General features: G+C 42.1%; 1 protein-coding gene across 3 annotated transcripts in view; it reads left to right on the plus strand.

Moving 5' to 3' along the window:
- Positions 1 to 4,072: 4,072 nt before the first annotated feature.
- TECTA (tectorin alpha) overlaps positions 4,073 to 22,418 on the plus strand; it is a 70,615-nt gene continuing 52,269 nt past the window's right edge. For 2 of the 3 annotated variants that reach the window (XM_089537347.1, XM_089537350.1), the window contains exons 1-4: positions 4,073 to 4,800; positions 13,044 to 13,177; positions 15,528 to 15,815; positions 21,995 to 22,132. In XM_089537347.1, coding sequence (XP_089393473.1) covers positions 4,647 to 4,800; positions 13,044 to 13,177; positions 15,528 to 15,815; positions 21,995 to 22,132 — 714 coding nt within the window. In that variant the 5' untranslated portion in view covers positions 4,073 to 4,646. Of the gene's footprint in view, positions 4,801 to 6,060; positions 6,127 to 13,043; positions 13,178 to 15,527; positions 15,816 to 21,994; positions 22,133 to 22,418 lie in introns of those variants that run through there. The other variant, XM_089537348.1, reaches the window with a different exon arrangement.

A 22,418-nucleotide genomic window follows, 5' to 3' on the forward strand; every position in this document is an offset into this window, starting at 1 on the left:
CCCTTGGAGAATACATACGCACAACTGTAAGCACAAAGTGTAGCAGTTTCAGCAAATGAAAATGTTTTCTAACTGATCAAATACACCAAAGGTCATCACTTAATAATTGTGGCAACTGGGACTTTTCGGAACACACAGCGGGGAAGTGATGGATTAATGCAGACAGGGCAGAGAAGCAGGTCTAATTTTCTCCGCAACAGCTATTGAGCCCAGATAAATTCTAGTGGCATCCTTCAGCTGTCTTGCAGTGTCACTGTTGGTGCTCCTCTGGACACAAATTCATACCACCGGTGTTGCTTTGGGATCTGCCATTACTAACCTGGGCAGTGCTGAAAATCTGAATGGCATTTAATGGAGTGGTACGGTGGTGTTGCTGAACTGCACCTTCCCATATTCCTCACTACTGGCGGGGCTGCTGGGTGTTGGAGTTCAGTACCTGGAGGGCAGTACAATTCCCACACCTACTTTAGAGCCATTTCAGACTTTGCTTTCAGATGCTAGCCATGAGCATGCATTGACTGAATGGGTCATTGGGTTGTGTGTTGCAAGCTTGGAGTTTCACTGTATTTGGCTATATTGCGATACTACAAGCTTCTAGTTCCGGGGTCTAGATGGTGTAGCATAGTGGTTTGAGCATAGTACCACAACTCTGGAGACCAGGGTTCGATTTCTGGCTCACAACAACAAAGCTCAATAAGGTGATCAAAATAACCAGAAAGTTCTATTTGGAGCATCCATTGGCAGCATAGATGACACCAATTGAACACTCAGCCTCAGAAAACTACTTGAAGGGTTGACTTTAGAGTCATCCTAAGTTGGAAATGACTTGAAGTCACACAACAAGTGCTTCAGCACAGTTTAGAAAAATGCCTTTTTGGACTCCAATTCCCAAAACCCCCAGCTAGCACAGCTTCTGGTCACACTGGCTGGGGAATTCTGAGAACGGTGGTGCAAAGAAAGGATTCCCCTCACCCCAAGATCTGCTCCATATGCAAAATGCCTAACCACAAATAAGGCAGCGTGGGTCTGGCAAATTCACCGAAGTCATCTCTGTTAGAGATCTCAAACTCTTTGCAAGAAAGCAATGGAAGGAGGGAGATATTTCTGGTTCCTCCCCATTCTGAATTGCTAAACTCCTCTTTTTTTAAAAAGAAGGTGGCACTCATTGTGTCTTCAAAGAGCAGGACAAGCTGGAAGCAGGACAACAACTGTGGCTGCCAGCTTCTCAGCCCACCAGTGTCGCTCTGCCTTTAACACTCATTTAACCTCTCCAGACTTTCTCAAAGACTTGTGCTTGCCACTGCGCTGTGAAAAACTACAGAATTGTGCAGCCCCAACAGGAGAAAAAGCTTGGCTGGTTTGTGCCCTGATCAGTTGGTGACTCTTAAACTCCTTAAGGGATCCTTCCCGAAACAACCCTTTCTGCATCCCTGCATTTTTATTACTATTTTTTCCACAGTAGGTTTAAGGGAACAAAAGGCAGGCTATAAATTTGGCAAATGGCAACCCTATGCAGATGCTTGGACTTTTATTTCAACACTACGCAAACCAAAAGCAAATTCCCATCACTTCCAGAGGGCCTCTCTGATGTGTGCATGTGTTTAATTCCTATGCTGTTTAATGCTAATTCTGTAATACTATATAGACCGTCCCTGAGTAGCACAAAGAAGAGAGGGGTGATTTCCACCCCACCTTTTGTAGCTTCCCCCCCTAAGTGAAAAGTGACTCTGACCAAAACAGCCACATACCTAGTCCCTTGTAGCATTGACATTTCCCTCCTGGATCTACTGGAAAGTTTAACTTTTCTGAAAGAGAGAGAAAGAGACGGATCCAGGTTCAGAGCCTTGCTTCCTTTTTTGGATATGCGCTTTTGATCAGCCAACTTGCCCTTAAACATTAGAAAGGGGGAAAATTGGATTATTTTTAATTGAAACGCAACACTGTCAGAGGGGGAAACAAATCAGTTTGGTTTTTCACTTGAGAGACTAACCAGATTTTTGTGGAACATCAACCATCATTTGGCTAAAGGCTATTGGCATGGGTCCTTCGTTGCTATAATTCTGCCCCAGGGTTTATCAAAGGGTTGGTTTTAAATTTCAGATAAGCGCTTGCTCTGCATTGCCACAAACCAGGTTGGTGATTTCTTTTTCCATATATTTGTAGATTTTTCTCTTTTGAAGCAACTTTCTCTCTCTCTCTCTCTTTCTTTTACTCCTTTCTTTCTTATACCACTTTGTCGCTCTTCTTTTGAGCTTACCCTTTGGGAGGTTGGCATTTCGATGATGGTAGAATGGCTGACTAGAGGTATCTTTACCTTTCTCTTTGTCTGATATGCAGGAGCCCAGGGGAAAAAAGTTTGAGGAGCTGGAATTGATCTGATCAAGGCAGAAATATGATCAGTATAATGAGGATTCTGAATTTATTTGAGAGTTGAATAGCATGTCACTTTTGCGATTGTCAGTCTCAGCTCCCGGTTATATATACATAAATGCTGAAATTTCAGTGCAATATCTTGTACACCTATCACGCGCATATGAAACACGCATAGCATGTTTCTATAAATAATTGGGTCTCTCTCTCTCTCCTTTATAGTGTACAGTTTTACATTTTATGATTAGATATATCTCTTTTACTCCTAACGTTTGGAGAAAATGAGATCGGCACATGCCTAAAGAAATTTTAATAGGTATGAATTTGAAGGGAACGTTAAACAAGGCTACGTTTAAAAGTCTGTAGTTAAAGGATTTCGGCAAGCATGATTGATGGCCGTATACTGCAGGGAAAAAGTTGGGCAAATGTCTGAATCGTCTTATTCTCAGAAGGCACAAATCCAATAAATGTTAATGATGACCGCAGTTGTGTGGACATCCCATCCAACACTCCATACACTGTGTGTTTGTGTGAGTATAGATTATGTGTGTTGGAATTCCTGCTAAAATCAATGAAAAGCACCAGAGAGCTTGGAAGCTGGCACTTTTCTTATCACAGTTTGGTTGGTTCTAATTAATGCATTACCTGTCTATGGATTTTAGGGGTTTTTCCCCCCTTCTTCTTCTTTGTACAGCTGGGATTTAAATTAATCACAACGACATATCACTTCATTTCTTTCACTCAGTCATGATATGCTCGGTTCCTATTCATATTTACTCAGTTGTAAAGCCAACCGCATTCACAGTAGGCCTAACATGCCTAGGACTGCAGATGTAACTGTAAACTGGGTTTGCTGGATCTTGCCCAGGGTTCTGCAGACATCTAGATGGAGAGACATCTTGAACTGTACCATCCTAGCATAGGCATGTGTGTATATTCCTCTTTATATTAAGCATTACTGCCTCTCAGAGGAATCTTCAAACCCTCTGAGTGAAAGTCTACTTTGTGCTGGGAACACAACAGAAGACTTCATATGAATTTTATTCTATCTGTAGTCCCATCCCATTGCCTTAGGTACTACTCATAGGGCTCCTATCAATAAAGGGTTAGTTACTGCTGTTGATGGTGAGAACAAACCATGTTCTTGCCATCAAACTAAATGAAGAGAAGTTTATTAATACGGCCATCAATGCTCATTAAAATGATTAATTAATAGGAGCACTGAGTGACATGTTCACAAGCACCTCCCAATTTAAAGATATAGGTGTGTTAGTCTGTAGAATCACTATGTAGAGAGATCTTGTAGCACCTTGGAGACTAACTGATGCATCTGAGGAAGTAGACTGATGTCTACGAAAGCTCATGCTGCCAACTTCTTTCTTTCAGTTACTCTCAAAGGTGCTACAAGATCTCTCTACATAGTGATTCTCCTTATTTAGTTTGATGCCCTCCAGTGGATTGTAGGACAAAAACTTCAGCCCCCAGTTTCCATAATAATAATAATAATAATAATAATAATAATAATAATAATGAATTGGTACTGAAACGGTGAGTGCTTTACCATGAAAACTATTTTGTACTGGATTAATAATGTATCACAGATTTCACTGGGCAAGGAAGGAATTAAAATGCCCTCTTGGGAGTTATGTATTATTGATGTAACGTCTCTTTTTATCCCCCTCTCCGTCCTGTTCCCCATGTCTGCACCAAACTCTTTCTAAAATTGATGTCTGCGTAATGCAAAAGACGGGCAGCTGTGTCAATGTTTGTACTCCCAGCCTTGCCAGTCAGGGAATTTTTAAGTGATCCTCACCTCCCCAGCTGATACAGGGGAAAAAAGAAGAGACCGAGAAGGAGGAAACAAAAGGATTAGTTAAAGCAATGTATTAATAAAGTCTTCCAGTGATGAGAGCTCTCCACGGTGGATAATTGCCTCTCGGTTTCTGATATACAAAGAGAAGTGGTTCCGCCAAAAGCGTTGTAGCATGGAGATCCTGAAAGAGTTGTTTGGGGTGATTAGGAGATTGAGTGTTTCCTCTGGGCTGATTCTGTCTTAAACCCTATTAATACTATCATTGGAAATGTTTATTAAACTCCTGCCTCCATCGCAAGAGCGTGTTCTCCATTTACGCCAACAACACCAGCCAGACAATTGAAATTTCATTATTTTCCCAACCAAAAAGAGGTCCCATTCATTGCTATCCCATTAAGAAGCTTTGTCCACGCATATGAAGAGGTTTAAATCCCCAAATTTCTAATAATCTGGACTAACTGCAATGTGCAGAGACATAGTCTTTCGTCTAGGAGATCTGGTTCCTTATAGATTGTCTCCGTTGGTTACACTTCTCCTTTATTTTAATTCTAGGATGAATTATCAATCATTCTTTAGAAGCTGGGTGGCCTTTTTCTTCATAATTGTACGACAAAAAGGTTAGTATTTCAGCTTTTCCGAGGCCTGATACTGATACTGTCTATGCACCTAATAGGGATCTGCTCCATTCAGAGATATGCTACGTAAGGATGAAGTATGCCTAGGTAATGGCTTCTCATTTTTAAAACACATTTTTCTCAAGTGCATCCCACTGGCTGCAGCCAAAATTATTTCCAAGTAAAAGAACCATATCTTGGATTGCAAACTAGTACCTTAATCCTTAAATGAGGATGGGGAGCATGTGGCCCTTTCAGTTGTTTGGATTGCAGCTTCCATCATCTCTTAGCATTGTATGTTCTGGCTAGGACGGATAAGAGCTGCCAACCATCAATATCTAGCTGTTGCCACATATGAAAGCCGGGACACGTTGTGGACAAGTGTGGCCAAGATGGCAAAAAATCATTCAGGAAGACCACACAAGCTGGGAGAAGCTGCAGCAGTTTGCTTTTGCCTGAGCCAACAGGGAAGGGAAAGCTTCTGCCTTTTGCTCTTCTCTTCCTCCTTGACGAATTGGGTGCAAACTATTTTTTAGTTTGCATTCTGTTGGCAGCATTTGAAGAAAGCTGATAATAGAGGAAAGCGGAAAGAGGAGAGGGAATCATTTTGAAAGCCACTGGAAAAGCGGGACAGCAGAGAATTAGTCAAGATTGTCCCTGCCAAATAGGGACATTTGGAGGGCATGTTCTTGGCAACTGGTAGTTGGTACTGGGGAATATGTGTGCATGAAGCCATATGTCAGGGAAGTGCCAATGACATGGGTCTTCCTATTTAATCCCCAGTCAGAGGTGAAAGAGGAAATCTCATGGTTCTGGAATATAGCCTCCTCTAGCTATATGGGATCGCCCCACCTGGAAGCTCTTCCCAGACTGCCATGGTGCATAGAAGAGGCATCTTATTTAGGCTGTGCCCACTTAAATCCATGGAGTACTTTCTTACTAGAAGCCAGAATGCCATAGTGGTTTGAGTGTTGGACTATGACTGGAGACCAGAATTCAAAGATATAGCCATGTTAGTCTATAAAATCAGTAAGTGGAAAGCTCTTGTAACACCTTTGAGCTCTTGCAGCACTGTGTGAGCTTTCGTAGACTTAAGTCTGCTTCCTCTACCAAATGCATCTGAAGAAGTAGACTTAAGTCTATGAAAGCTCATGCTGCCTACTTCTGTCGTTCAATTACAAGGTCTTTCTACATTCTGGAGACCAGGGTTTGATTTCCTGCTCAGCCATAAAACCCATTGGGTGACCCTGGGCAAGTCACATGCTTTCAGCTGGGAAGGCAATGGCAAACCACTTCTGAACAAGTCTTGCCAGGAAAACCCCATGAAAGGTCAGTGACTCGAAGACACACAACACACTCTTGCTTAGTAGATAGTAGGTGTAACTGCAGCAAATTGTAGATGCCTGTGGCTTCCAACAAAACTATTTGGGTAACTAATTCATCATAACCTCCCATAAGATCCCACTTGGCAATCTGTCTATTGAAGCTCTTGACCTGTCCTTCCTTTGTTTTAAAAAAGAGGGAAAGCCCAGGCCCTGGGATTGAATCTGTCCCCATGGGCTTCCCTAGATAGCTATACTCCCTTCCACAAGTTAAGATACTTTGGTGGTTTCCTAGTTTTATGCAGATTTCCCCCCTCCCCATTCTCTTATAAGGATAAAGCACATTTTTCAAGGCTTAGGGTGTATCTACACTGTAGGAATAATGCAGTTTGACACTACTTTAAGTGCTGTAGCTCCATCCAATGGAATCCTGGCATCTGCAGTTTTACTAGGTCTTTAGCCTTCTGTGCCACAGAGTGCCAATTTTGCCTCACAAAACTACAAATCCCGGGATGAGGATGAAGCCATGGCAGTTAAAGGGATGTCAAACTGCATTATTTCTACAGTGCAGTTGCACCAATTGTTACTAGTAGTAAGAGATTTTTACCTTTCATGCATTCTACCAGTGTAACCATAACAGCTTTTCTGAAACTGACTTCAGTACTCAGACTAGGACTCTAGAGACCAAGATTCAAATCCCTGATTGGTTATGGAAGCCCACTGTGTGACCTTCAGCAAGTCACACTCTCTCAGCCTCAGAGGGAGGCAAAGGCAAACCCCCACTGAACAAATCTTGCCAAGAAAACCCTGTGATAGGCTTGCCTTACAGTAGACATAAGATGAAACAGCTTGAAGGCACACAACAACAACCTGCAGCCAAAATAGAGTGTGTTATAAGACTGGATTTACTCAGTGGTGGCACAAATGATCAAACATTTTGGGGGTTCGTTCATTTGCAAGTTTGCATCTATTTACTCGCTATTTCTCTCAGGTAGATGCATTTTATTGTTGGATACTGTTGAGGCTTGGGGTATTTTGTTTTTGCTTTTTAAAAGAGTTTTCTGGACTTGGACAGGATCAAAGCATCTGATAATAAATTTCTCTGTAAATTCTGAATGGTTTGGCAACAAACAATGGAAAACTACATTTCCAGATGGTTACTAATTCCCATGAAAAGGGTTTCCATGGTGGCTGGGGGGTGGGATTCTGGAAGTTGCAGTCCACAAGTAACTTTTCCAGATTGTGCCTTTGGCATGGTTCCCACTCACTGGTTCCTGACTTCTCTCTTGCATGACTTTATCTGGATCGGGAGGGAAAATGGCTGTATTTTGCCTTGCCACATGGAATTTGTCATGACACTCCACCGGCAAAGTTGCACCTCAGTGCTAATGCTTAAACCAACAATGGAATCAGATAGATAGATAGATAGATAGATAGATAGATAGATAGAGATATATGGCATCTTTCCATGCCTAGGAAAGTGGGGAGAAAAATAATCCCACATCTAACAGCTGTGACCTGAGTTGTAATTGTTCGGCTATTAGCTAACAGCTGTGAAATGATTTTACTCATTCACTAGCTGGCAAAAGGATCTTTTCCTATTGTCGGTCTCCATATGCAGAGGTACGTTGGTTTTTCTGACTGGTTGCGTTGCGTGCCAACCTCTCTTGTTTTATGACATGCTGGTAGAAGCTTTATGGGAATGCCTTCAGGACAACCATTTTCAAACGCACACACACAGAGCCGCATAGTAAAATCATTAACACCTGTCATTTGCAGAGGGGAAAAATTTTGCATTCAGCATGCAAGACATGTGTAAGAGAAAAGCATGGACTGTTATGGCAAACTTAGCTTTCTAGTTTCCTTTTGGGAACCAACATAAAGAGGAGGATTGCAGGGGAACACATCCTCCAAATGACACAGAAAGGGAGTATTAGTGTTATTGGGTGAATCCTAAATATGATTTGTTCATTTATTTATTTTATTGAGTGTTGGACTGTGACTCTAGAGACCAGGGTTCGATTCTCTGCTCAGCCATGAAACCCACTGGGTCACTTTGGTCCAAGTCACACTCTCTCAGCCTCAGGGGAAGGCAAAGGCAAACCTCCTCTGAACAAATCTTGCCAAGAAAACCCCACTATAGGCCCTAGGGTCGAAAATGAAGGCACATAACAGCAACATGGAAAACGTTAATTTAAAACAGTTTTAAAAGGCCCCTAATAGGATAAAATTAACAACACACCTCAGTTAAAACCCTCTGCATCAGCTAGTTAACAGTCAAATGCTTCAATAAGCAGAAAAGATTTTACTTGCTGGTGCAAAGAGATAAAATGAGGTCAAAATTAGCTTTTCAGGTATGGCACTGACCACTCTCTCCAAGTTCCAGCATCTGTGTTTCCATCACACACCTTGCCCTTTTATGATCCCTCTCTGAGTTTGATACCCAGGATTCAAGGTGAGCACTATACTGGACAGGTGGGTGGGCATTGGCTTCAGTGTGGGAATGAGGGATCAGTAACACCTCTCCAGATCCATCTGCACTGGAGAAATAATGCAGTTTGACACCGCTTTAGCTGCCATGGCTCAATGCTATGAATTTCTGTGATTTGTAGTTTTGTGAGATATTTAGCTTTCTCTTGTCAGAGAGCTTGGATGCCAGAACAAGCTACAAATCCCAGAATCCCTTAGCACTGAGCCATGGCAGTTAAAGCGGTGTCAAACTGCATTATTTCTCCAGTGCAGATGCATGTTTCAGGCAGCATAACACTTTCTCCCAAACTCTCTTTGCGTTCTCAGCTCTCATCAGATCTCCATTCCTCTCTGCTTTACTGACCTTATCTCTATTGCTTGTTGTGATGATGTGCCTCCATGTCATTTTTGACTTAAGGTCACCTTAAGGCAAACCTATCACAGGGTTTTCTTGGCAGGTTTCTTCAGAGGGGAGCATCCACTGAGAAGGCCCTGTCCCATTTCCTCACCAAAGTCCCAAACACACTGCAGAAATAATCCAGTTTGAGACCACTTTAACTGCCCTGGCTCAGTGCTAGGGAATACTAGGAATTGTAGTTTGTTCTGGTACCAGAGCTCTCTGACAGAGAAGGCAAAATGTCTCACAAACCTACGGTCCCCACACAGTCCCCTAGCATTGAGCCAGGGCAGTTAAAGCGGTCTCAAACTGGATCATTTCTGCAGTGTGTTTTGGACCTAAATGTGCCTGGAAGGGTGATAAAAAAATGAAGAAGGGAAGAGAAAAAAGAAATGTGGGAGCACCTTTAAGACCAACTTTCCTCTGGGTAGAAGAAGCAACCCAAGATTTTTCGAATCCATGTAGAGAAATAGAAACATGCACTACGGCTACAACCACAAGAAAAACAGTCGCAGGTACTTTTAGTTAGCAAATACATCTTTCTAGAAACTGGAGTAGGGAACAGGAGGAGTGATTGTATATCTGTCTGTTAAGGCCAGCCATAAAAAAAAGAGAACCATATTTCAAGAAATTTACCTCCTAGCGTTAAACATTGCCAGGCTCCATTTCCATGTGTCAATTTATCCATCAACGTTGCATGCTGTATCCGCGCAATCCAAGCTTTTAGCATTCAAGTCCCCCCAGGTTTTCCCAGCTTTGAGCAATCGTAGATGTGCTGCAGTCAACAACATAACGATGAGAGATTTATGATTGATGGCTTTGTTTTCATCCACAGAGGTAGATAGGAGCAATAAGCAACTACGGGGTGCAATTTTCGGAGGAGTAATCATTGATATTTCTGTAATATATTTTATTGCGGCATCGTTACATCCAAGCCAGGGGTTCCAATCACAGCCCAAAACCTGTTCAGAAAACGCAGTTCTGTATGCATAATCCCAGCACACACACACTTGCATGCATTACATGTGCACAGCTAGTTGAGTGAAATTGCTAAGGTGTTCTGGACCCTATGGTCCAAAACACATTGCAGAAATAATCCAGTCTGACACACCGCTTTAACGGCCACAATAAACTACAGTTTCCAATATTCCCTAGCACTGAACCAGGGCAGTTAATTCAGTCTCAAACTGGATTATTTCTGCAATGTGTTATGGACCTATGAGAAGGAAGCCCAAACTGTGCAACTGGCTAAGAGTCAAGGAACTCTCTGCATCACTGTAATTTGTCCAAATTTGAAGACTATGCAATGGCTTCTGCATTGGATGTGTGAATGCAGACAAAGCTTGAAGAGTGGTGTGTGATTTGGAAAGGCCAAAAGTGCTGTTCTATTCAGAGGCCTCATTCCTACTCCCTTTTAAACCTGATCACAATTCGGTTTGAACTGGTTCAAATGACCCTATTTCTCACTTAAATCGAATTACTGAAGTGATTTGGAGAGGGGGACCATGCGCTAGATCCATTTAACCTGCATCTTTTTGACGCTGATTTTTTTCGTGTCTTTTTCAATAAATTAATTCTGCACAAATATGAACCACATGTGGATCGGAATCGAGTTAAATTTGCGTTTCAGCCGGGTGGAAGGACAATATGGTTATGGGTGGAAATGTGCACATGGTGCTATAGTTGTTGTTGTTTGTTGTTGTTGTGTGTCTTCAAGTTGTTTCCTGCTTATAGTTACCCGGCTAAGGCAAACCTATGATGGGTTTTTCTTGGCAAGATTTGTTTAGAAGGGGTTTGCCTTCACCTTCCTCTGAGGCTGAGAGCATGTGACTTGCCCAAAGTCTCCTAGTGGGTTTATGTGGCCAAGCGGGGAATCGAACCCTGGTCACCTGAGTCATAGTCCAACATGCAAACCACTGTGCCATGCTGGCTCTCCAATTATATTGTGAGAGCCACTTAAATTGCAGCTATAAGTAAAGTATTGAAATAGGTACCACTGGAAGCATCATGGGCAAATACTCCTTTTTCATGGGAAATCCAGAATTTCCCAGCAAAGATCTCCACTCCATGAGAATAAAATTGTTACAGACCTAAGATTTGTAGTTTTTTGAGATATTTAGCCTTATCTGTCAGAGAGCCCTGGTGCCACAACAAATGACAAATCCCAGAATACCATAGCGTTGAGCCATAGCAGTTAAATCAACGTCAAATTGTTTTATTGTTGCAGCTCAGATACAACCCAAAACACAGTAGTTTATCACACTGGGGGCTAATTTCAGCATTAAAGAGAGATTAAAGCGCATTTAAAGCATCCTACAAATAAAGCGACAATGGCGAGTAATAGCACGAATCATTATCACACGCAATGGCACAAATAAAGTGATAACGGAAATGCATTGTCGCTGAAATCCCCAAAGTAAATAGGCTCGCATTAATGCTTCTTTGTGACTACTTTAATGGCAGGTTTGGGGCAACATCGTGTGAAATGGTTTCGCGTAATTACACATTATTTCCAGGATATTCACAGGATAAACCCCTGATCTCCTTTGTGTGATAAACTATAGCAATGAGGGCTGCTGCTACACTGCTGAATTAATGCAATTAAAGCAGTGTTAAACTGCCATAGCTCCATGCTATGGAATTCTGGGATTTGTAGTTTGGTGAGATATTTCACCTTCTCTCTCAGAGAGCTCTGGTGCCACAACAAACTACAGATCCCAGGATTCCATAGGATGGAGCCATGGCAGTTAAAGCGGTGTGAATCTGCATTCAATCTGCAGTGTGGCAACAGCCTCAGTGGAGATGGAGTCCAAAGTCCTCCTGCCTTTCCAGAGTTCAGGAAGGTATTGCTAGCTTCTTGCAAGAAAAACGACAAAATAATATCTCCTCGGGACCCAAAACACAGCAACTGAGGGTGGATTCATTTCTTTGGCTAGTGCAGGTTCAGCTCACTGTTCACTGAATATAATGATAAGAAAGTAAAGTTATATTCTCTCTGACACAACCTGCTTCCTCAAGTTAAAAAGCCACCGATGTATTGGGAGGTAACCTCCGACAAGGCAACACAATTCAATTTGACTTAGGAACAGGGAGTTCTTGTCGGATATTGTGCTGTTTTGGTAAAAAGATGTATTTATCAGTAATGTTATGTTTTTAGCCTCTGGCTTTGGGTATCTGTACAGATATATATATATATAGAGAGAGAGAGAGAGAGAGCAGCACTTGGGTTTTTGCTCCTGTGTTTTGTTTCAGCATCATCATGATCCATTAGACATTTTACTAATAAATATCCTGCTTTTTCCCTAAGGATGGGAATCAAGACAATGTTTAGAATAAGAAAAAAAATACAAGTAAAATTTGCAACGACATTATAATTACCTTATCTGTTTATTTTATAGCCCCCCCCCCCCCCAGCCCTGGAATCCCAACCAGTTTACAGAAACGTTGAAAGATGTAGATAAAAGTTCACGTCATTAAAGCATGCAAAGTTAAAGTATAGTTAAACAGTGGCTGCCACAACCAACTACACTGCCCAGAATTCCATACCATGGAGCCAAGGCAGTGAAACTGGGATCAAACCAGATTATTTCTGCAGTGTGGATGGACTCAAACATACACAATGTCTTATTAGGACCCTTCAAAACCTGATTCTTCTTGGAGCTCTTTTGAGGGGAAGCACCAAAGGGATACCACCATCACCATTTTCCCATCCAAACCAGCCACAATGGAGAGAGCAGAGATGGTTGGTATTTCTTTTAGATAACCCCTGGGATGGATGAAACTCTTATCTTTCACTTCTCTATTCAGAGGAAGGAATGGTTCCTATTTTGATGTGCATTGATCCATGGATATGTTGACCCAAGTTTTTTTGTTCAATCGTTTGACTGGAATTCCTAGACTGATACATGAGTATATATAGTAAGTCCACTTATGAAGACCTAAGTCCCCAACAGGATTCCAGCCATGGCATTCAAGATGGGGGAGCTGAGATGGTCCTGGTTGTGTACTGACTGTGTTGTTGTCGGTCCTTGAAATAATATATATGTCCCCAATTACAGCTCAGCCCATGGCGATTTTGTATCCCTTCTGGCAGAATGACACCAAAACTCCCAAAGTAGATGACGGCAGTTCTCCGGAGATCAAGTTGTCCTTCCCGTTCATCTTCTTTGGAATCCCATACAGGACCATTTTTGTAAGTAAAGGACTGAGGCCCATGGCAATGTTTGGGTCCAATTACTCATTTCCTGGCCATTTAACCATCTGCATTTTAAACACAGTTCTCCGCCGCCATTTCAGAGACAAGGAAGATTTATAGGATCCCACCTGACAAGTTCTTAGATTTCATGAACTGATAGGTTTTATGATTAAGAAAGTCAAAGGTATATTTAATGGGCTAATGTTCATGGGGCAGGGATATAAAAGGCCATAAATTGCCTTTTGCAGGTGATTAAACACCGAAGCAATGCTTGGGCCTTGACGTGTCGAACATTATTCCTGTTGCATGACAAGAAACAAGAATATGGAGTGAGCTGTTGGAAAATAAAGAATTATTTAGTTCCTGCTTCAGGAATTTTTTTTCGGAGGGCTGGTTCCATTTACTTGATCTCCCAAGTTGGTGCTTGAAAGGGCAGAAACAGTTCTTTGATGCAGGATCAAGAGGGGATCAAAAACCTGTGTGAAAAAAGGAAAATAAATGGATGCAAGAAGAGACAGCTCTGTGTTCTCAGCTGCTTCTTACCAAGACTGTTGGTCTAACTCAGAGCTTGGAAAGGTTGCATTTTTGGACTGTGGCTCTTCCCAGCCATGCTGGATGGAGGGAGTCTTAGAGCTGGTGTCCAAAAATGCATACCCTCCAATACTTTGCAGATGAAAATTGGGGCACATGTGACTAAGCAACATCAGAGTGTGGTCAGGATGGCAAAAGTTATGAATGTGGATGAACACATAAGCCAGGAGAGGCTGAAGCAGTTTGCTTTGCCTGAGTCTACTGGGAAGGGCAAGAGTCTGTCCCCTCTCTCCCCTGCTGTATTAATTGAGTACAAGCTACAAAGACTTGGAACTCAGTTTGCAGGACTTTAAGTAAGCTGAGGACAAAGAGGGGAGATGAAATGGATATGACTTGGACAGTCTTGATTAATCCTCTGTCAGTCCACTTTTTCGGCTCCTTTAAAAATGTCCTGGTTTCTCCCTTCTTTTTCCATTTTCTTCTTTTGTCCTCACCTTACTTCAGTTGCTGCAAACTGAGCTTAAACTTCTAAAGCACTTTTGGAAGAGAGGAGACGAGGACACAGACTCTTTCTTTTCCTTGTAGGTCCAGGCAATAGCAAACTGTTGCGGCCTCTCTGAGCTTGTGTTCCTCACTGATAACCTTTGCCGTTTGGATCACACTCCGATGTTGCATGGCCGCACATGTCCCAGTTTTCCTCTGTGAAATGTTGGGAGGGTAGGTGTGTGGACTAATCTTTAGCCCTGCAACATCTACGAGACAAACGGTTTGGCCGAGTGCATTTTTATGTAATTTCTCAAGTAACACACAAAAATACTGGTGATCGCAGAAACATTGGGAAGCAATTGAGAAGGCATGGAAATTCCCCTCAGTAGTGGGCCCCTAGTCAATGAGGGCCCTGGAACAGTTGCATCCATTCAACCACTAATAATCCAGCCTTGCACACATCTGAGTTATAGGACAATGAGTTTTCCATGGAATGGGTCTTCCTTGAAAAATACCCTGTGCATAGAAAAGTAGCATAGCTTCCAACTGTCCCAATTTGGCTAGCACACTCCTGCTTACCATCTTACTTTTCTGCTGCTTTAAAATGTCCCTGTTTCTCTCTCCTCTTCCCACTTTCCCTCTTTGTCCTCAGCTTACCTCAGTTTGCTCCACAGTGAGTCCAAAGTGCAAAAGTAGTTTGTAGTCGATTAGCTCATCAAGGAGGAAAGGAGAGGAAGGAGCAGAAACTTGCCCTTCCCAGGAGTTTCAGGCAAAAGCAAACTGCTGCACCTTCTCCTAGCTTGTTTGTCCTTTTTCATTAATAACATTTGCCATCTTGACCACATTTTGATGTTGCTTGGCCACAAGTGTCCCAGTTTTTATCTGTGAAACGTTGCAGGCTATGAAAGTAATGTGGAAAAAGGAAATGTGCAGGCTTGCAACGGTGTGCTTTAATTTGTTCTGGGTTTGTATGTGTGTGTGTTTGTGGATACTGATGGTATTATGTTGGAGCTTGCTTTGGGCCATTTCTGCCTTGCTCTGTCTCTTTCAGCATGCAGAGAGAATGCCAAAGAGAGAGCGCAGACTTATGGGGTCGGATAGGTTTCTTCCTCTGTGGAGTTTTGAATCTTCATTCCATCTGAGCCTCAGGGTGAGATGAGGGGCACAGAGGCACCTAGATATATAGCCCTATTTACAACCCTTAATTGAATAGCCCAGCTTCTACTACTGTCTCCTCCAACCGAGGTATAATTTTAAGATGATGTCCCCCCGCCGCCTTGCTGCTAAAACTTCTGCTGGCTTAAATCACCCCTTCCTCTTTGCCTCACAGGTCAACAACAATGGTGTCGTTTCTTTTAATGTGGTTGTCAGCCAGTTCACACCTGAGTCCTTCCCCTTGGATGATGGGCGGGCATTCATTGCCCCCTTTTGGGCCGACGTCCACAATGGCATCCGAGGCGAAATCTATTACCGAGAGAGCACTGATCCTGCCCTCCTCAAGAAGGTCTCCAAAGATATCCGCAAGTATTTCAAGAATCTGCCTTCATTCAGTGCTGTGTCACTTTTCATCGCTACGTGGGAAGAAGTCACTTTTTATGGTGGCAGCAGCACAACCCCGGTAAGGGGCAAAACATTGGGATGTGCAAAAACTATTCCATGACTTATTCCTTGACAGTTCAACTCTTACGGTCAGAGAGAGAGCCATTATCTACTGCCATGTACAGTGGCAGATGATAACTTTCGTGTTAGTGGGGTAGTGAATCTTCTGCAGGTTGTAATATGAACTTTCAAGGAGTTATCCAAGCCACCAAACTCTGTTCTCCTTAGAATAGTATGCAAAAGGAACTTGGTCGAACTGAGAGGAAGAACTAAGTTGGTAGCATACGTCTTGGTAGATTTGAGTCTACTTCCTCAGAGGCAACTTAAGACTATATACTTGACTATAAATCAAACTCATGTATAACTTGAGAGCAGGTTTGGGAGCCAGAATTATGGATTTTGATATGACCCATGGATAAGTCAAGGGTAAAATAAGTAAAAAAATTTGACTGGGGGATAGCTAGTGTTTCACAATTTTTGTCTAAGAAACGAAAGCATTGCCTCTACATCCCCTGTCTGGGATATGCTTGATCCCAGTAATCTGGGCATGGATTTTTGAAGCTTCTCCTCTAGGTTCTCTAAGGGAACTGGAAATGAAATGTCCTCAGATAAACAACGCCTCTGCTAAATTTCAATGCACTCCTTGTCCTTTCCTCTTGAAGGGTAAAAATGTCCAGGGAGCCATTGCTTCTAAATGTTCTTGGTTAGATTTGCTTTTTCTTCCCTTCAGTTGTTGATATACATACATACATACATACATACATACATGTATATAGCTTTCTAATGGTTTTAACTCTACGGCTTGTTTCATTGTTTTTAAAACACCAAAAATAGATAGATAGATATTACTGATGATTTTGTATGGTTTTTAATCTGTACTGGTTAGCCTCTTTGAATCCTGTTATTGGGGGAAAGGAATAATAATAATAATAATAATAATAATAATAATAATAAAATCCATAGTTACATCTGTTTGCTCTGCACTGTGTTTAAGCTGCTGCACAACTTCTTAGCTTTGCTAACAGCAAAGTCATTAACATTTTCCTTCACTTTGGGCTTTACCAGTTTGTTCCCAGTGTGGCATCTGACACACAAGTCAGAACCAGTGCTAGTTAGGTATCCTTGATGAGCCATGATTGCTTGCTGTTGTTATTGTTGTGTGTCTCACGTCTTTTCCAATTGGCAACCCTAGGGGTTTTCTTGGCAAGATTTGTTCATAGGGAGTTTGTCATTGGATCCTTATCAAGCTAAGAGACTGGGATTTGCCCAAAGTCACCCAGTGGGTTACCATGGCTGAGCAGGGATTTGAACCCTGGTCTCCCAAAATTTAGGCCCTACAGATGCATACCCTCCAACATTTCACAGATGAAAACTGGGACATGTGTGTCCAAGCAACTTGCAATGAGTGCAACCAAGATGGCAAAATGAGGAAGAACAGACAAGCTAGGAGAGGCTGCAGCAGTTTCCTTTTGCCTGAGCTTCCTGGGAAAGGCACAACTCTGCCCCTTCTCCTCTCTTCCGCTCCTCCTTCTGAGTGAACTGAGCACAAATTCATTTTGCACTTTAAACTCAGTTTGCAGCAAATGAAGAAAGCTAAAGGCAAAGGGGGGAAAGTGTGAGGAGGAGAAATGAACTGGGATATTTTAAAAGCAGCTGAAACAGTGGGATGACAAAGGATTAATTGAGACTGTCCCTGCCAAACTGGAGGTTGAAGGGAATGGTTGGAGGGTATGCAGTTATAAAACCAGGACAGCCATTTCAACAAAGGAATAGTATGCTTTCTATGCACAGCTCCTGTTACCAACAGCACTGCTGAATTCAGGACTGCTGGTAGTTTTCAAGCACTACTGCATAAAACAGCCCTATCTTTTTTCATTATTAGAAAATAGAAATAGAAATTGTTTTCTTTTATTTTAGAAAATAGAAGCTGTGACCTTGCTCTTAAGGAGCTGGCTTTAAAAAGCAGCTACTATGGAAGAATTGACTTTAAAAACAGCCACCATGCTCTCCTTTCTACCTCTTAGCCCTTTTTTTTTTAAATGTAATGATCTTTTCCAATTTTGTTTTCACTCAGTTCAAAATGTTCAGGGAAGGCTGTGGCACTGCAAAAAGCATAAGCTGTATGGGTTCAGCAGGAATTGCATTTACAGCATGGTGCAATTTATTTTGGACAACACTATCCTTCACACAAAGCAGCAAAGAGCACTTTAAATTTACATGCGGAAAATGAAAGAAGTGGGTACTTAAGTCAGGAGGGAGGATTTATCCTATTGCATAGAATTTATATCTGTGTCACATCTGTCCTCCCATCCCAACTTTAAATGGCTTAGGCATGTATTCTTGCAAATCTGGGTTTTGAGCTGGAGAACTATTTTCCCATTTGCTACCCCTCTTGAAATGTGCTCTGAATGATGATGGCTGATGCTCCATGACATCTGTGAGATCAACAAGGGGTTACCTTAGACCTCAGGTTTCATCTCTATAATCACAGGAGTTGGGATGCTGCTACCTTGGCAACCCTAGTTCAGCACCTTGGGCATCTCCTTTACATTTCAGAACAGCGTCCAGAGCAGATGCTCCACTGATTTGGAAGCTACCACTGCAGTTCCTCCAGATGCTGATGGGCTGATGGTTCCCATTGGCTTCTCCCAGTTGGAGTCAAAGTCAGAGCTCAGACTGCTATTGGGAGTGTGGTTTTCCAACATAAAGAAGCCGATGACCATTCAAGGGCCTGAGGGCATTTCATTTCCTAGTACACAGCTGGGGGATCCTCAAGCCTTGAGCCAAATCTGGCCCTCTTGGAGTCTGAATCCAATCTTCTAGGCTTCCTCAGAAGGCCATGACCCCTTCCTAATGTCAGTAGCATTTTGTGGTTTCCTAGCTTTTGTATGGGTTTTCCCTACTTTAAAAGGCTTCCTAAGGTTTGAATCATAGAATCATAGAGTTGGAAGGTTGAGTTACTAATAGGTAGAGCTATAAGCTAAAAGATGTTGGAATCTTTGGTTCCATCCCTTTGGCCCTGACCACCACTATGTGGCCCCTGAGAACTGCTTTGACATTGAATCCAGCCCTTGAGTTGCCCACCTAGACCTAGGCTGATAATACAGACTGCAGTTCTCCAAAGCCAGGTGAACACTAATTCAAATAAGCTTCTGACAGCTCCAGCCTTGAGGTTCACTGCATTTGAAAAACAGGTGAAAAATTGTTAGCATGGGGACACAAAAAAGCTTGTGTCTCATGCAGGCCGTGAGTTTAATCTTCTTACTCTAGAGAATACTTTTCCCATTCCAGTTTGGGGGACCAACAGGAAATGTTGTGGGTCCATTGAGTGGAAAGGTGGGGTATCCATAAACAGAATGAACACTAGTGTAAACCAAGTGCAGTTTAGCTAAAGTGTTGTCAAAACTAAGGCTGCAGTTGCATGCAACCTTCCTGGAGAGTAAGGAAGAATGACCATGAAGCATATATCAAAGTAAGCATGTTGGTCAAAATCTCACCTGAGCTCTTTGTTTTTTGTCTGTGTAAATGTCCTGTCCTTGTTGCCTTTTTCTTTCTTTTTCTTTTTTTAAGTACTTTCCAGTTTGGAAACTAGGTGGACAAATATCAGTGGGTTTATAGACTGTGATGGAAAACAATTTTAAAAAACAAACAAACCCTGATAATCCATTCAAAGCTAAACACTTATGTCCCTTTCCCTGTTTTCCACTCCAGAAATATAAACCAAAATGGTTTTGTAGGTTGAGATGAGAATTTCCTTCACTAGTGTGGGTGTTAGATTTATTGGGTCAAATTGATCCTGGGCATAATCACTCCATTAAAATCAGGGAATTAAAGGAATTTGCCAATGGGAGGGATAGAGCTGGTCCATTGGGTCTGTTTTTATGGCAACTGAAATAGGAGGTTCTATAAAACACCTGCCATGGAGAGGCCATAAAAGAAAGTTACACACCACCAAAATTGCTTTGGAATTGAGCCTTTTCCAGACAGTGGGCAATATCCTGATCGGATGTAAATTGGAGTCTCTTGCATTTAATTCTCTGAAGCCATGCTCTTTAAGCTGCGGCTAAGCAGTCAGCACTCTGAGGGGCTGCCGTTTGATGTATCGTCTGCTGGACTATTTTAATATTCTGTGATTCATATTTGCAACCTCCAATTTCTTGAGGAGACTTTAAAACCACTTTTGCCAGGTTTTGATTCGTGAGCCTTACCACTTTGCATCCCACTGAGACGCGTCCTCAGGGCAGAAATCCAGACAGCGATGTTTGGGGTTGCCATCTGAAAATGCATGGAGAGTGCAGTCCTTTTGCATGTTAGTGGGGCAAAAGAAAGATAATATTGGGGAACTTTCTACAACAGCACTATAACTGTGGCTGTCTTGTTCATACCCCTCTGCTGTCCCAATTTGTCTTCAACAGTCCTGATCGATCCTTTGTTGTTCCACTTTTTAAGCTGCTTTTAAAATGTCCTGGCTTCTCCTTACACTTCCTACCTTCCCCCTTTTGTCCTCAGCTTACTTCCCTTGCTGCAAACTTAGTTCAAATTCCCAAAAAGTTTGCACTCAGTTAACTCAGAATGGAGAGGGAAGAGTGGAAGAGCCAGAGTCTTGACCTTTCCTCTGGCAAAAGCAAACTGCTGCAAACTCTGAAGATGCCAGCCACAGCGAAACGTCAGGAGGGAACTCTTCTAGAACATGGCCACATAGCCAAAAAAACCCACCACAAACTATGGATGTCGGCCACGAAAGCCCTCAACTTCACCGTGCCAAGAAAACCTTATGATAAGCTCATCTTAAGTCAGAGTCAACTTAAAGGCACTCAACAACAACAACAAAAGCAGGGCAAAGCAACATTTTGAATTCACCTGAAATGGCTTCTTGTATGTTTTTGTATTTTTTTTTTAAGATGGAGAAAGAACTAACAAGAATAAGGATAATACTGACAAATATAAATTAGCACCATCCATGATACGGGTTTTTATGTACTACGGACAGAAATCCTGGGATATTTCCAAAGCATGAAAGTCAAGAATGAACAGCCACTTGAGTTTTTCCCATCTCAGAAATGCTTTCAATTAAGCCTTGCTTCTGCATTCTGACCACTGTTTTAGTCCATTGCTGCGACAGATGAATGCCACTCTTGTGTGCAGTTCATCCCTTTAAAAGAGAGGTTTCATTCCTCTTCCAGGAAATTGCTTCTTCTTCTTCTTCTTTTTTAGTGCATTCTCTCTTGGGCCTATTTGTTTATTGTGTTCGGCTTATTATATAGAGAAATCAAATCGTATATGGAAAATGGGTGGACCAGCCCTTTGAATTGACTACTTGGTCCCGGAAGTCAGTTTTAGCTGCATCGATGAAAAAGGGACACAAGGTTGACTAGCAAAGATCCATTCACTACGAAATGAACTCCTGGGCATTCTCTTCCATCCATTCCAAATAGAGAATATTTCCAAAACAAAACAGGAAGGAAAGGATGGCCAAAACATTCTCAGCAGGAAAGTCTGCCAGCTTTTCTGATTTGGGAGGCATCGTTTTTAGTGTAAAATCCTCAAGACTGAATGACGTGACTTATATTATTATGCTATTTGAATATTCAGTGTATGGAAATAGGAAAGAAATGGGGATGATCAGACCTTCCAGGAGTCTTTTATTCACATTTTGTCGGTGCTTATTCTAACACTGCCATCTATAGGATGTATGAAATTGCAAAATAGTCAGATTGAGATGTTTTCGTTGAGCAACATCTGGGGAGGAAGGATCTACAGCTGAAATGTGTAATTGAGGGAAGGGGGAAAATTAAATTCTCTTAGCTCAGTCTTGCTTTCGAAAATTCAAGATTAGCCTCTTAATTTATTTTCACCCCAAGCATTGCCAATTAAAAACGCCGCCAGATTGGAATGGATTTTATTTTATTATTAAAGGAGTGTTGTATTTTGTAGGCCGAGTCGTAACTATTATAAACCCCTCTGGGAAGCTAATCTAGGGCAAAAAGGTGCTTTAAAAAATCCATTGAATAAATAAATCAATAAAAATGCAAATAATAAAATCCACTGCATTTGAGATCATAAACAAAATGTTTCACCAATTCAGTTGTTTAAAAAAGAAAAATTATTGGGGAAATACTTCAGCCGGGAAGGAAAAAGTTGGCCAAAGGGAGAGCTTTTTTTCTCTGTTGTCTGAGCAAATAGTTATCTTTTGAACAGGTGAACACTTTCCAGGCTCTCCTCATCTCCGATGGAACGTCCTCCTTTGCTATGTTCAACTATGAAGACATCACCTGGACTACTGGGACGGCAAGTGGAGGAGATCCCCTGACTGGTCTTGGTGGTGTGATGGCTCAGGTAGGATCTTCAGCTCGTCTCCAAAAACTGTTGATTCAAGTGGTCATTTTAGCACATACAAATCCATGGGCAGCTTGTGACCCTCTCCCTTAGAGGTTGCAGTTCTCATCAACCCTAGCCAGCATAGCCAGAGGTGAGGAATCATGTGGTTTGAAGTCCATGAACAACTAAAAGGTGACCTGTTCCCCATCCTTGGGGATGCTCCTTGTCCACACTGCACAATTATATCTGATTGATTCCACTTTTATTGTTCTGGTCCAAATACAACAGATTCCCTCCATTCCCT

Source organism: Sceloporus occidentalis, unplaced genomic scaffold, assembly GCF_023333645.1.
Source record: "Sceloporus occidentalis isolate IW3139 unplaced genomic scaffold, rSceOcc1.0.p SCAF_9, whole genome shotgun sequence".
Classification (NCBI taxonomy): Eukaryota; Metazoa; Chordata; class Lepidosauria; order Squamata; family Phrynosomatidae; genus Sceloporus; species Sceloporus occidentalis.